Raw genomic sequence first — 15,762 nt, 5'->3', positions numbered from 1 at the left:
AATGTTACAGGAGGGCAAAGGTGGCCAGTCTGTCATGCAAAACTCCACCCCCACCATCATGCAGGAGTATGATTTAATCCCATTTGTCTACTTATGGTCACAATCAGTATCACAATATTCTGTGTACAGCAGATAAATTAACCCAGTGATCTTTTTCAAATTCAAATTTGAAACAGGGTTTTCAGCTCTCCTAAATTCCAAAACTTGTAATGAGTACAACATTCCTTTTTTTTTTTTTTTTGGTCCCAAGCACCACTAGAAAAAAATTATTTGAACCGTTCATTTCATTCAGTGGCAGTGCAATCCCCTCTTCCTTCAAACCATTAGCTGACAGTATTTACTTTTCACATCTCATTTTGATTTTGATATTGCTGTTGAAATTGCCAGCAAGGATACAAATTATCTGGCAGATTTCTCGTGTGGCAATTGATTCAACAGTGCTTACTTAATCTACACACGGACAAATGTGCATCAAACATCATTCTTTTTATCACTCATGATTCACACCAATAAACTACTGCAAAAAGTCATAATCTTTGTCTTTCTAGTCCTGTAAGACTTACAGGTTCACTTTTGAAACAGCTTTGTCTAGCTATTATTTGTCAATACTCCCTTTCAAGTGTTTCTTAAATTCTAGAATACTCACAAATAAAAGAAACTGCACTACAATCATACCTGAAAATTCTGGAAGAGTTCTGCACACAGAGCTTCATATTTTTCAAGCTCTTGTTCTGGCCGGTCAAGCACTGGCCTTGACCTCAATTTATTCACATCTGTTTCCAAGTCACAATCCTACAAAAGCAGAATTAGAAAAGCATGTGTATTACACCTGCCCATCTCAACCATCAGTGAATTGAGGATAAAAACAATGTCTGAAACTTTCACAGTCAAAGGCTGCTGTGCATTAATGTGCAGCCTCATCCATATCAGATGTGAGAACCAAAGCCAAACTGTGTCAAGCATTCAGCTATTACATTATAAAAACTCAACCCCCCCAAAATAAAATTAAAAAAACCACCACACCAGGAAAAAGTTGGAGCAAGAGGAAAGGATGGAGACAGGGCATTGCATTACAGCATTATTCAAATAATTCAACATGTCTGTGTCCCACCAAATGCTATCAAAGAAATTATTTGCTCCTGAAAAACAGATTCATTTCCAAAACTGTTATAAAAAGAAAAAAGTAAAATTGCCTGAATGCACCAGTGCCCATGGCATTTCAAACCCTGAGCCACACTTGGGTCACAAAGCAGAGATGGTTGTTTGGGCAGAGATGAAAAGGCAGTGAGGACCTGCCAGAAACATGAGGTCAGTTGAAAAGGATTTGCCACTCAGAGCATACTGATGCCTAAGAAGCTTCAAATTTTGGATGGAAAAGAATCGATGGTTGATGTGGTGATTTTTATTTTCATAGAACTCTAAACAGCTCCTGATGGAAGGGTAGAGTCAAGTTTCAGTTTGGTTGGTGCTGCTAGCATGCATGGTTATGTGTTATGTTGCTGTGAAAATGTTTGCAAATCACATCAATACCAGCAAACGTTGTGCAAAAGATCTTAAACAAAAAAAAAAAGGGGGTAAGCTGAAAGTTCATTATCGATTCCCTGCTTACTTTTCCTTTAGCAAGGTTTTTTACAGGAGATATATGACCAGCAACCCAGACAAACAGTATTTAAAACTCATATTCAGAATAAGCTCTTAGGCAAAAAAAAAAGACAACCCCAAAACTGCTTACATCTACTTGGTTAATCCTTATGAATAATGAAATAGTTCAGAAGCATAGAGGAGCTGTTACTGAATGAATAACTAATTAAAGAAGGAGATAAATCCACTATGAGCCTTATTCCTAATGAGCATCTTGACGAGCTCTAATAGTCAGATAAAAACAGCCAGACAGGGGCAAGTTAGGACACTCAGATAATGTGTGTGGAGGGGTTTAACTTCCTTTTTTTACTGGGTTACATCAGTTTAATATTTGAGGAGAAAAAGACAGGGCAAGTAATGAGAACTCCCTTTCACAGAAGTCTCAATCATTTCTAATTAGACTTTATTTGCAACTTCATTTCTTTAATTCGCTTTCCCAAGCCACTTTGTGTGGATAAGACTTACTAGCAGCATCCACTACTTCACATTTGCATATGAACTAGTTTGTATTTTCACAACAGAAAAGTTTGCACCCTCATCCTCAGCTGATAGAAGTGGGTTTTTTTGCCAGTTAGGCCACTGCAGGGAGAGTGCTAAGGGAGAATTCAGAGAAGTGTTGAATAATTCATTTTATTATTTGCCTGTGTGCAGCAGCAAATAAAGAAGGAATATAGGTTCAAATGCACCAGCTGTGGCTTAAAAGAACGAGCCTTTTCCTCAGGGTAGCTGCCCAGCCCAAATATGCTCTGATATGGGAATAAAAGAGGGTTAGCCTTTCCTAGATGATAAATCAATTTCCCCTAAGTGCCATTTTCCTGGCATATGCCTAGCAGATCAAAGATCCACCATTTATCCCTGACTGTGCATGTGATTCTGGGCAGACTCTTTGCAGGAACAGAGGAGTCACCAAATCCCCTCCACCCTGGATGACAAGCATAAAAATGAATAGAATAAATGCAGAGCACTTTTTAGTGGAAGTCAGTGCATTCTCCTTCCCTTTTTTCAAGTATCCTCCCATTACCCATGTAGTGTGTTCATGTGGGACCACATGCACATCTACATTCTCTGCTTAGATATTGTTGTCTATTTTGACACCCTGAAAGACAATGTTTTATTTTCCAGTATGCAGATAATTACGGGAACTATGGCTTGTATACCTACTTCCTCTTTACTCTCCACATCCTCATTAGCCCAGTCTTTTTCATCCTCTTCCTCTCCTTCACTTTCACTGTCACCTGCAGAAGTAGGAAGGAGACACTGACAAAGGCGTTCAACCTAATATCCCTCTCATACCCTGAAGAGAAATACATGTAAATACTTCTATGTGTACCACACAGTCCACAACCCACCACAACCCTGATTAAAGCAAATCCCATTTGTTAATCTCATATAAATGAATTTGGCACTAATTCACCCAGTTTTTAAAGCCCTGTTCTCTTGGACTCAAGCGCTGCCTTTCAAAACCATGACAAATGTCCCCATGATATGGATCCAACTCATTTTACAAAGCAATACAGAGATTTTCTGCTTGGCTGCAATGATATTACAGGATGCTCTTAATCTGTATTATCTAGATTAGGGTGTTTTACTGCTATGATTGTTATAGTATTTCAGCATCTTCCACACAAAATTGAATGTAGCAGAAATTGCTTCTGTGTATCATGGAGCCTTTTCTGCAGAGTAGCTGTCCTGCCTGTGCTTGTGCTCTGCTTTCCAGCAAGAGCTTCCATCTTTTACTCATGCAGCATGACTGCTGCCTGCTTTTACTTTAGAAAGGGAAAAGGATAATAATTCTTGCAGTTCTTTATTGAAAAAGCTGCAGGGCAGTTTTTACCCCCCAAGCAGCCAATGCACAGGCACAATTACATCTCTGTCTGCTACTGGGGAGCAAAAATGGCATCTCCAGCCTCTGCTATACCCACTCTGTTCCTTGATGTTTTTTTTGATAATAGAATATTTTTTTCTTTTTTCCTTGCCCTTTTACATCTTCTCTCATTTGTTCTCCAAACAGACTCTTGCAGCTTCAAGAAGACCTGGGAGTAATTTTTTCCCTATTGAGTGACTCTGTAGGTTATCAGATTAATTTTAACTGTAAACCTCAGGATTATGCCAAGACTCCCTTCCTCAGATCCCACACTTAATTCTCATGTCATGCTCCTTTTCCTCCTTCTGAGCTCACCCTTTAGCCATTTACCTTCAGATCCCTCATAAGGAGGTTCAGCATTGGCATTCCCAGGCAGAGGGAAGGAATAAGAACTCCTTACAGTCACCACAGGCAGATGCTCCTTGGGGTAGCACTTTCTCAGAATATGAGTTGCAGTAGTTATGATAGGATCCAGATTTTTACAAGATAAACACTCCTAGGAAACAAAGGAGAACTACATTAAGAATAGTCTTTTACAACAGCCCTGCCTGTCATAATCCCCCATAGCAGAGCTCTTCTTCTGGTGAGAAGACAATTCCCTTCACCACTCATGGTTCACACCCATAAACTGCAGCAAAACAGCATAATTTTGGTTTTCCAGTCCTATAACACTTACAGGTTTACTCTTGAAAAAATCTTGTCATGTGTATGTTTTGGCTGCCAAAACATGCCAAAATCTGTGCTTCTGCAGCTTCAGCACAGAATCATGCCAAAACCCACAGAGATAAACTAACAGAGTTAACACCACTACTTCAGTGTGTTCAGGGTACACTATGTCTTCTCAAAGAGAATACCCTCCCACTGTACTCTGTTCCCTGTGGGTAAATCCCTAGGCCCAATAGCTGTTCTGAAAGATCACTATATATTACCTAATCATAAAATAATTAATAACTGCAGCATCCCACAATTTCTACTGCTATAATCCAGAGGAGGAAACAGACATTTAAAGATTTTTTTAGATCCCAGGTATACTTTGAAGACACAGAATATTCTGTGGTTTTGTTGTACTGTTATGCAAGTGAGCTCCTCAGACTTTTGTTGCAAAGAAAACAAACCAAAATCCCCACAGAACTAAAGAAAGACCCCCTGAGACATCATAGAAGTGATGTATTATCTTCATACATCACAGTGTATGTCTTCAATATAACAGAGTTAGGGAGTTTGGATAAAGGAATGATAATGCTGCACAAAGGCAAAGTTGTTTAAAACCAAAGGGTGCAATTCTCAGAAAACCCAGCCCTTGGGTTTGCACAAATCCAGCAGACCCAAAGCACAGCCTCCATCAGAGTGACTGAGTCATAAGCGCAGTATTCTACCCAAATTCACAATTTTCACTCTGCCTCTCAGCATGTTTTCTTCAGTGGTTTGGAACTAAGACTGAGCTCATCAGGACGCGAATGCAACTTAAATAAGCAGCATGAATATGCTACAAGGCAATAGAGAACTGCAATACATTTTACTACCATTTCATACTTTTACATCCCTGCGGTAGAGATAAAATAGGACAACCAAGAGGAGAGAACAGATGCTTCATGTCATTGCCTGACAGCCCATAGTCAGCATTTGGGCTGGACAGAAAAAAAAAAAAAAAAAAAAAAAAAACAACAAACAAACAAAAAACCCACCAAAAAAAACCCCCCACCAACAGACAATCCAAGCGTTCCTCAGAACCAGACAGAGAGCCAAAAGAACATAAAAAAAGAACATAAAATCACCATTGGATCACAGGTTCTGCCTGACTAACCTCATCTCCTTCTAGGAAAAGGTGACACTGTTTGGTGGTGGACTTGAGAGTGCTGGGTTAATGATTGGATTCAATCTTAAAGGCCTTTTCCAATCTAAATGATTCTGTGATAAAGTACTTTATCATAACCAGGAACAGGAAAATGGCTGTACTGGGGTTCTTTTGGTTGGGGAGGATTTTACTGTTTTCTCATGTATGATTGAACGGCATTATAAGATTCTGTGGGATTAACCAGGATTCCTGTAGGGAGGCTAGAAAAAATCATCTAAAGCTGACATGCTTACAAGACTCACTACAAGAATTTTAATATGTATTTCTGGTTCTCTGGCTGTTTGGAACTAGGGGGAGAGAAAAGAAAATTATGAAAGCATCTCTGAGGAAATTTTTATTATGGGTAGAGCAAACACCAAGGAGAACTGGTTTCTATTTCTGTTTCAATTTATTCACTCCTTCATATGGTTGCCTTTGTTTGCTTGTTATTAAAGGAAAGATTAGGAAAGTTTGTCTACACATGGGAACAGGCTAATATTCTCAACAGTCTACTAGTTTAGTTTACTAAAACTGATCTGTTTTTGCTCAAACAGTGAATGCAGGACTGTTTAATTGCCTGCCTTGGGACAACCTCCTTAATTCATTGCCAAGTGAATTTAAATAGTCAAGACCAAGGCATGTTCATCCAGACAATGAACTTCAACACATGGAGTTACTCAGTGATGGAGTTACTCAGTGATGTTATTTGGAAGTCATTTTTCTGTACAGCAAATTAGCTAACAAGTGCAAACAAGCCTTCAGATACCTTAGAGGGAATTTGTGGGACTGTTTTCATTACTGCTCATAAAGTGCTCTCAGATTCTGAGGTAACACTGTTTACAAATGGCTGGAAATGATTACATCAGTGTATTGGAAAAGCCCTTTTTACTGACACCTGGGAAGCAGACACGAGACTGCTCTGTATGTGTGTAAGCTATCCCATTTATTTTGTGGTGGGATAATGTGAATGAGGGAAGGGTAAATTCTTAGCTCAGAAAATTCATGTAAAGCTAACCTGGATTCAAATCTGCTTTTTAATCCCCACACAATCTTTCCCTTTTTAATCCCCACACAATCTTTCCTCCACTGAATCTGGAATAGGACAGATATTATGGCATGTGATACATAGGAAAAAAAAATAAAGGAGGCTCAATATGACAGTAAGACAAAAGATAGTGATGTTGATTGATGCTCCTACTGGGAAACAGAGTGGAATATAGGATAATATTATACTAGAGTAGTAGGGGAGGCTGAAGAGAAACAAGGCAAGCTTAAGAAAGCAGATGGAAAAGTGATAAACTATCAAGATAACGTTCTATGCAGCAGTATCTCCTAAAGCACATACAAACCTGTTTTCTTGTCACAGAGTAGGAAGCTCTGTCACTGCACAAAAAACCAGACAATGCTAACGTGAATATACCATTTAACTGTCAGGAAAATCTAAGTGCACCTAGGAAAAGGGAATGGGAACAGAAAGTACTTCCTTTCCATGAATGATTTCATTACCTGTAATTATTTTTCATTCCAGGTAGGAGTAGAATTCAAAATATCTCTAAATTCCTCTAAAATATCTCTAAACTCTCCTCAAACTGAGTAGCAGCCATTTCTAATCTATGTGAGGTGACAGTTTTTGAACTATTGGCTCCTCCTGTAAAGAAATAAGCTTAAGGGCTATTAAAAGCTCAGGTATTTCATCTGTTCATCAGCCCAGACAATAGGCAGCCAGAGAGGTTTCAATTGAAAATCAGCCTTGTAAATAGAGTTTTCACTGGAGTTTAAAAAAACCCATACTAGCAAAATGGTTTTCATTTCAATAAATATGTGCATATAAGAAAAAAACAAAACCAACCAACCAAACAAAAAAGCTTTAAAAATTTCAGCAGAACTTTTCTAGCCAGATTTTAAAACCTTAAAAATCTCATTAGCTGCTCAGATTTTGGTCCAGGTTAATCACCAGAGCCAGTGCATTCCCTAAAGGCACTAAAATACTGTCCACACACAGAGCCATTGCTTTCGCAATCAAGAGTTGTTTGTCTTGTCCTGTCTTCATCTTTTTCTCTCTTGCTACAGCCCGTTGTCCATCTCAGGAGACAAGATTTCCCATCTCTCTCTCATGAAAATTATGAAGATTTTTGTGGCAGCAGGAGCCTCTAGCTCAGGTTAGATAGGGAAGAGCATGAGTGAGATCTCCTAGGGCTGCCAGACTCCTGCCAACACTTCATGTCTTGGAGAGACACTGCAAGACTGACAATATCCCAAAGAAGCAGTGAGAGAATATTGAGCTTTGAATCTATTAACCTTGGTTATTTCTTGTCCAAGGTCTCCCTAATAGCACACACTGGGAAAAAAGCAAACTGGAGGCCCCTGAAGCTGTCATTTCTGCTCCATTTCTGACCTTTGGAAGGATTAGCATTATCAGTGTTTACTGGAGCCTTAGGATGCCATTTCCTGTTTGTGCACCCAAGGTGACCCCATGTTTGCACTTGCCATGGAGTTGCTCCAGGCTGAGCTATCAGGAGGTGTTAGCTCAGAAAGCTTCATGGGCTGTGGGAGCCTCTTGAGAGGGAACATCCATCCTCAGCAGCTCTTTCCATCCACCCTATTCATGTTTCTTCAGAAAGGAACTTGTCATTAACAGCAGCCAATCCCTTGGGAGGTCTGCTGGCTCTGGCCACCTCATCCTACCTAAAGAAAAGGTCAATTCTTCATGATAAAAGTGAAGTGAAAAATTCCAGAAGTTTCCCATAGGCTGTTGGTAAAAAATGACTCACAGAAGAATCCTTCATGACAGTGATGGAAAAGGGGAAGAAAAACACACTGAATCACAAGGCAATGGATTTTTTTTTTAAGGGGGAAGGAAACAGGCTGTCTTTCTGATGGTTCTAGAGTGAGATAATGCATTGCCAGTAAGAATGACAATGGAAACACTCCTAGGGAATCACATAGGTGATTTTCTTTAAGTTCAAAGCATTTTGCTAAGAGATTGAGGAAACTCTCACAGTACTGTGCCTGCCTTTTCTATACCTTATAGGCATCCCATCTGCAGGACCATAGCATCTTTCTTGAACTCACATTAATGTTTCACAGGATTAAAATTTACCCTCCTGAAAAACTGTTGATGGATGTTTCTCATTAGGAAAGCCTTGGCTAAATGAGAATTTTGTTTAAAAGGCTAATTGAGTGGAATTATCTGGTTATTGTAAAGGAAAATCTCACAAAAGACCTAAGCAATTCCCCTTTAGAGATATTGTAGTATTCTTCAAGAGATGTCCAAGCAGGCAGCAGGATGCACAGGGAAAGAGAAAGGAAGCCCTACAAGCATGAACTAGAATTCCCATAGAAATTAAGTCTTGTTTTAAACTGAAACATTTCAGTTTTTCTAAAGTACTAACTGTGTAAAAATCAATAGTTCTTCATGCAATCAGTTTTTTCATCTACATGTCCTATCCTGAATTTAGATAATGATGGAATTTCCTGCGGTGGGATGTAGAACCCAGCCATAACCACTAAATCACCAAATTTAAAGACAAAAAGCACCATTTACCTGCACACTTGTGAAGAGAATCTCCATTCCCCGGGAACCAAGGAAAGTCTCCCTGCCCAGCTGGATGTTGGTGATGTACTTTAGGCAGAGCAGGAGGCCTCTACGAATGTAAATGTAGTTGTTGGAGACATCATTGCGATGCCAGTCTTGGTAGAGCCTCAGCAATTCACCCAAGTAGCCTCTGTTCACTGCCCTGCGGCTGTTGGACTCTGAAAAGGAGAGAAAAGGCTGAATTAAACTCCTGTTGGGTAATACAGTGCTTGAACTCAGACTTTAACAACTGCTCATTCTTAATGGTCTCAGTTTAAAAAAAGTTAAAACTTTTTTTAAATTTAAAATATTGTTTTCTAAACATGACCTATGTTCTTGGAACATTACATGGAAAAATACCCCAAAAAACACAACAGTGTCCTGTCTGAAAACAGGAACCCTCCAGACGAACCAAACTACAAGCCTGTATCTCCTCCCAAGTGCTAATAAACATAATTCCAGTTGCAGCACCACAAGATATCCTGAAACTACCAAAGCTCCTGAGGAGTAAGAAAAGCTGAATAAAGTAAGAACAGTCAACAGCATAAAATCTTCAGCACAGTGCTGCACTTCAGTCCTGAGAGAACACCTTGCTGAGATAAACAAATTCAAACACCTTATGGCTGTACAGTCCTGTCACAGCCAGAGAAATTATTTTTAACTTCTAAATGTATTCCCACAAATACCTGTATAATGAAAGCCATGAATCAAGTGATTCTGAAAACTCACAGTATTTAAAAATTAACAAAACACCAACATGAGCAATAGGCACGGCTTCTTTTCTGCTGCTTCCTAGCTCCAAGATTTTAAAGGTCACATTCAGGTAATGTTTAAAGGCTTTATTGCATGGGCAAGAAAATTACAAAAAATGTTACAAAAAAAATAAGATTTATAAGAGCTTGTGATTTAATACAAAGTCTGCTGAGCTTCTAAAACACATCCCTCCACCTCCTTGCCCTGGCCCTCAGGACAAACATGAAGGCACACCAGACCCCAGGCTCCCTCCCTTTAAACCAACCCTGCCTAAATTTTCCTGACATTCCTTGCTGTGACACGCATTAAAAGCTGTCAGGAGCTCAGTAATCAACTGGGGGGCAGGTAGCATATGTAAGGCAGGAGCTCAGCTCTCTGAATAGCAATCAGCACTTGCAGCTCACAGCAGATGGCTCTTGGTACCAGAGCTGGTGAGCTCCAATCCATTTCCACTTCATTAAACAAAGTGCCAGAGCCTCTCACACCTGGAACTTTAAATCCATCAGAGGGGATTCATGGGACAGGAGAAGCAGCTAGAGGTTAAGTGAGAGAATAGAAAGATTGCTGCCCGAAGAAAAACAGCAAGAAGAGAAGCCATGGAAGGAATAAGCAGGAAGCAGCAGGAGCAGCAAACCTCAATCCCAATGATGAGGTAAATAGAGATCCTAAAAAAGTGAAAGAAGCCACCTGAAGTGAAGTCTTCTCTCAGTCTGCTCTCTGCAGTAGATGAGCAAACCCCTACCTGGAGGAGGGATTGGAGGGTTTTTCTGCTACCTGGCCAGGTCCTGCAATTTTCTCTACCATTGGCACCCACCAGCACCCCCAGCCCAGGCTACCAACTCCTTTTAATGCTGCTCTGCACCTTCTCAGCACTCTGCTGTCATGGTCCTGCACTGACCCTGCTGGTCCCACAGCAATTCCAGTCCCACACAACTCTGCCCAGGTTCCCACACCTTGGCCTGCAGCTCTCTAGCCCTGCCTCCCCTTGCTGGTAACCACCTACACTAACTCTGAGGCTCAGTGGTTGTCAGATGGAGAAGGTCACCCTCCTCCTCTGACCTTCACTCTGTATTTCTGTTTTCTATTTGACTCTCTGTGAGAAAACTTTAATTGCTTATCAATCCAAGTGATTTTATTCATGATTTCCTGTTAATCCTCAACCAGCTGTCATGTTTACTAACCTGCAGGATGACTAACCCCTTAAATCAGTCAATCTTCCTTGAAGAATTACTCAGAAAGCTCTGTAAAAGTCAATAAGTGTATAAAACATGACAAGAAGAACAGAGTTGGGGAGCATAAGGTAGGGACAATTTAGATCAGACTCAGAGCTTCCCTGAGCTGTTCAGGGACAGATGAAATTGGACTAGATCTAGGCTTTTATAGCCTCTAGCACACAGAGCTTGAAGTCTAAGCTTTCTGTGTCAATGTCAATAGGAATAGGGAAAAACCGGGAAGCACTCTGTGTAGAGCTTCTTGGGGAATTTGTTGGAAAAAAAATTCTCTCAAAGTGTGTCTGTGATCTTTTAAGACAGATTTCCACATTTGAATCTCAGCTCCATAGGGACCAAACCACACAACTGTCCTATGCTTTAGTTTTAATACTCATTGAAAAGCATGGAGGGAGGTGAGCAGAATAATTTTGCTGTTTCCTCACATGTTTTCTGTAGTACTCTCCACCTTCAGGATCAAAATAGTCTCTTTTCAAAGTGAAGCTGAGATAGTCTGTTCTGTGAGAGAGATGGAGAGGCAGGACTAGATTTCCCTGAACCCTTTGATCAGAAGCAATGAGAATTAATTGCTGAAGGGGCATAAAACACATTAATTTTGTTTCTCCTTTCTGATTTCATTGATTCTCTTCTGCTCTCCTGTGCTGTCAGTGTTTTTTCTTTATTTTTGTTCCATTTTTTCAGTTCTATAGTCAATAAAGTAGTGAATAAATGAAAGAGGAAGTATGCCAAGATCTCCAGAAGGCAGAATGGAAAAAGGAGGCCTCCCCACCTGTCTGTGTCTGTTGGTCTCTGCATCTAGGGATGCACCAGCATGGGTATCTATCTATATTTTGGCACAAATACAGATGGTGGAAATGAATCATACAGGTACAAGCAGCACTGCACAGATTTGTAGGCAGCAAGAACCACCCCTCCTGGAGTGAGTGCATACAATCTGTGTGGTAAGTGGCAAAATGTCCTGTCTTTTGACCCTCTTCCTGATATTCTTTAGTTAGGCCTTTTCCCTGGGTGTGGCCAGTGGCAATGGAAGTTTTCCTGCCATGCAGCTTTCAGAGGTTGTTCCCAGGGGCTGTTCCTCCTATTTTGAGTGGGCTGAAGGGATTCCTGTCTGGTGAGGCCATCAGTGAGAATTCAGCACCAAACAAAATAAAACCCTACTTTAGCTAAAGACTGAGCTGATCAGTGGCCAAAGCTGCATTAACAGCAAAAACATCTTAATTAGCAAGGGCATCTCACTAGAAAAAAATCCCCAATTCTAGCAGAATTCTCATTTTGTGGTGGGGGCCTAAAGTCAGGTTTTCAGTCTAGGAGATGAAAGCCTCATGACCACCAGTGCTACTGTGGACATTTCTGAAGCCCTCTTTGCAATCCTGTCTCCTTTGAAGTGCTTGCCAAGAACACAGGTACCACTGGAAAACATGCAGTGTATTTAATCAAAAACTGAATTACAGTCAACCTGGAATATGATGAGCAATGCACTGCTTACCAGGCAGAACAAAGAGATATTTATCTTTCTGTCTATCTGCTTAAATCTCTTTGTTGATGCCACTCAGCTGATTCATTATGCCAAGAACATACATTGCTACAGCTTGGAGATAAGAATACTCTGCTAAATTAACCCTATGGCCCCTAAAGCAGTGAAAGGAATAAGAAAAACTCCAACTTCTCCACTCTGCTCTAGTGATTGCCTCTTAGGAATAAAAAATGCAAGATGTAACACAGCTGTGTTCTCTTTGCTGTAGGAGATTTGGTCATTGAGAGGCCACTTTTGCAGAGAAAAGCACAAGGGCTCTCTGTAGACACAAAGTTAATTGTCCTCATGAAGAAACCAAGTCACACATGAAGTGCTGGGATCACTTCAGACACACTGGGCTCTACAGCAAGAAGGTGGTATTAGCTCAGCTCGTGGTGAAAGCCAGAAGACTGCCCTGTAGTTTTGCCCTAAACAGTTTCCCTTTCCTTCTTTGCTTTTCAGAAAACAAGAAATAAAATTAAAAACAAAAATACAGTTGCACAAAATCTACAGTTTGATTTTTTTCTGACTGAAGTGCTTTGAAAGTTTTAACAAGGACACCAGAATTTGGAAGACTTCCTCAAATTCAGGCACTGAATTTACAGAAGCCAGATTATCACTGGAGGCACAAACACTGCCCATGCCAAGACAAGGAGGTAAACAATCATCATTAAGGATGTCAACAGAGAACAATGCAGCTCCTCAATACTTAGTTTTTATTACACCTATCCTGAGAGGCAAAACATCAGGAAGTTGCCATGCCCCAGGAGAAAAAGCCAACACTTTCCTCTGGAGCACTTAGTTACATCAGTTTGGAATATGTCTGTGAATGAAGAGTCTGGGGAAGGGAATATAAAGGACAAAGAAAAATTATTTTCTTTCCCACAAAGTGGCTCTTCTCAAAGAGATACAAGTATAGAATCAAGACTGTTTGCATTCTAAAATTCAGCAAGAAAAAACAGACACAATGCTTGGTTTAGATTACCATGAAAGGAACTGCAAAATTCCACTCTGATCAGAATACCTGACAAGATGTGTTCACAGATTTGGAGCCAGGCTGACACTGGAGTTTGAATCCAGAGGTGGATAATAAGGATTTCCATGGATGATGAGAGATGGGTACATGGTGCAGTATGAGGCAAATCCCAGACATTGTACTGTTGGCTACAGGAACTGGGATGGTTTAACAATGGGATATTTCCACTTGAGATCAAAGAGCTGCCTCTCTAGATCTGTTGTCAAGCATTATGAATTCAGAAGCAAATAGTGCAGGTCTTTCATACTCCCTAATCTGCTTCTGTGCTAGAACATCACTTTCTCTTCCTCAGAGTTACTTGCCCCTCCTTGATGCCAACATAAAAGGAAAAGAATGACAATGACTATTTTATCCCAGTAGCCACAAAATATAATTCTTATGGTTTGATAAAAAAGTGGGTAAATGGTTAAATAAAGGTTAGTTGATGGAAGATGGGGAGGAAAGAGTAGGAAAATGAGAGATGAAAAGCTGTGCAGGAAGATCGAGATAGTAAAAGAAGGGAGATTTAGAAAGAGAGAAGGGAAAGGCCATTAGCAGTAACTGCTGTTAGCACACAGAACAGTCTTGATGAAATCAGCACCATCAGGAGGTCACCACAACCTGTCTTTTTAAATTGCTCATTACAATTTTCCCAGGCAAGCATTGCACCAAGGGCCCTGCCCGTTTCCCCAGCCTTCTCCCTCAATATCCGCTCAGCCAATGCCTCTGAGAGCAGCTCCAGCTAATTTCCTCACAGACATGCAAGCCAGTGATTCTGGGAAGCACAGATAGTCTGGAATAACAAACACGACCAAAATTAGATTAAAATAACCTGCTGATAAACAAATTACTCACCCAAAATACACATTGGATTAGGCACAGTGGGGATCCCTATAATCACATCGCCACCGTGTGGCTCCTGCTCCCTCACATCCCCTCCAGCCTCAGCACCCCTGGCTTGGCTTTGCCTGGGCTTGAGTAGCAGGTGTCCAGTTTAATTCCACTGCTCCCAAACTGGGAATGGTTTGCCTGGTTTATTCTGGGGTTTGGGGTCACTAAAAACAATAGACCCCACGGCTAGGAGTGCCCTGGAGGGCATCCCACATCTGCTCAAACAAGCTCCAGCCCCTCCATACCTTGAAGACAGAGGAGTGCTCCACAATGAGCTCCTCAGGCCTTAATACAGAGCTGAAACAAGATATGAAGACACATGTACAGAGAAGAAGTAGAGCAAAGCCAAAGGAGGCTGGGAAAAATAGCACGTTCACCCTGGGACAGAGAGAGGAGACTTTGGGAAAGTTTCAGTGCCTCACCCCACCTCAGTTTATCTATATCAGGATCTGCCTCCTTCTCCCCACCCTGGCCTGTAATGAGCATCTAGAAATTGATAGAGAAAGAATGAACATGAGTAACACTGGAAAGTTTGACTGTAACATTGAAGAGAAAGACAAAAAAAATCTCCTGATGTTCTCATAGAAATTGAGCACCACTCAATTGAGTGATAGATATTTACCAATCAGAATGTTCAGCCTTATTATAAAGTCAGAGTTAACACGGTGGAGAGACAGCAGATTTTAAAAAGGCAGCCAGGCAATTGGAGGAAGAACTTGCTGTGAGCTGTTTGTTGAGTGCATGTGGCCATGGCAGGTGGTGAACAACAACTGGGAGAGCAGCATGCAAGGACTGGGATGTGTGCAAAGAGATAAGTCAGGAGTGAGAGACTAGCTGATGATAAGACAAGAAATGCCTTCTTCATATCAGTAATCTGAGCTTTCACTGATAGAAAGGTGCAGCACTGCCATTAGAAAGGACTTCAACTCCTCCATTATTCACCATCTCTGATTATCACCTCGTGGCTATCACTGGATACAGGGACACAGCACAACCAAGGTCTCTCATCTCACTGGATTTCCAAGCATTTATTCCCTGCTGTGGATGAAGCACAAGTTAGTTGTGCTCCACTACTTATTTCTTTAAGCCATCTTATACTCCCCCCTCTGAAACACAACAGCAACAATTTCCCAGGTCCATCTGGGCTGGCAATTTTTTTCTTACATTGATGTCTCTTTCCCAGGCATATCTTGCTTCTTGCAGTTATGCACCTGATAAGTGAGCATTTAGCATCAGCTTCTTTTAGGAAGGAGACAGAAGCCAAACAGATTCTAGCCATCCCATGGCTCTGCAGGTGGACAGAGTCTCAAGTGGAAGCCTGAGATGAAGATGGATGTTTCAGTCTCCATCAGGGAGACACACTGCCATCTGCCTGCTCCCTTTAAAACTGCTTTCTCAGTGCAGCTCTGCTAAAAGCAAGAGGCACACTGAACCTTCAGCACAGCTCC

General features: G+C 41.0%; 1 protein-coding gene across 1 annotated transcript in view; it reads right to left on the bottom strand.

Annotated features, from left to right (window-relative positions):
* The window catches only part of AGBL1 (AGBL carboxypeptidase 1), a 263,620-nt gene that overhangs the window by 201,836 nt on the left and 46,022 nt on the right, over nt 1-15,762 (bottom strand). The window contains exons 7-10 of the mRNA XM_050978551.1: nt 8,884-9,092; nt 3,836-4,001; nt 2,803-2,876; nt 676-792 (exon numbers count right to left, since the gene is read on the bottom strand). Of these exons, the coding sequence (XP_050834508.1) occupies nt 676-792; nt 2,803-2,876; nt 3,836-4,001; nt 8,884-9,092 (566 nt within the window). The remainder of the gene's footprint in view (nt 1-675; nt 793-2,802; nt 2,877-3,835; nt 4,002-8,883; nt 9,093-15,762) is intronic.

The sequence above is a fragment of the Serinus canaria genome, chromosome 10 (genome assembly GCF_022539315.1).
Source record: "Serinus canaria isolate serCan28SL12 chromosome 10, serCan2020, whole genome shotgun sequence".
Lineage (NCBI taxonomy): Eukaryota > Metazoa > Chordata > Aves > Passeriformes > Fringillidae > Serinus > Serinus canaria.
Note: the sequence above shows the minus strand (reverse complement) of the source record. Positions and strands in the feature narration are given on the sequence as shown.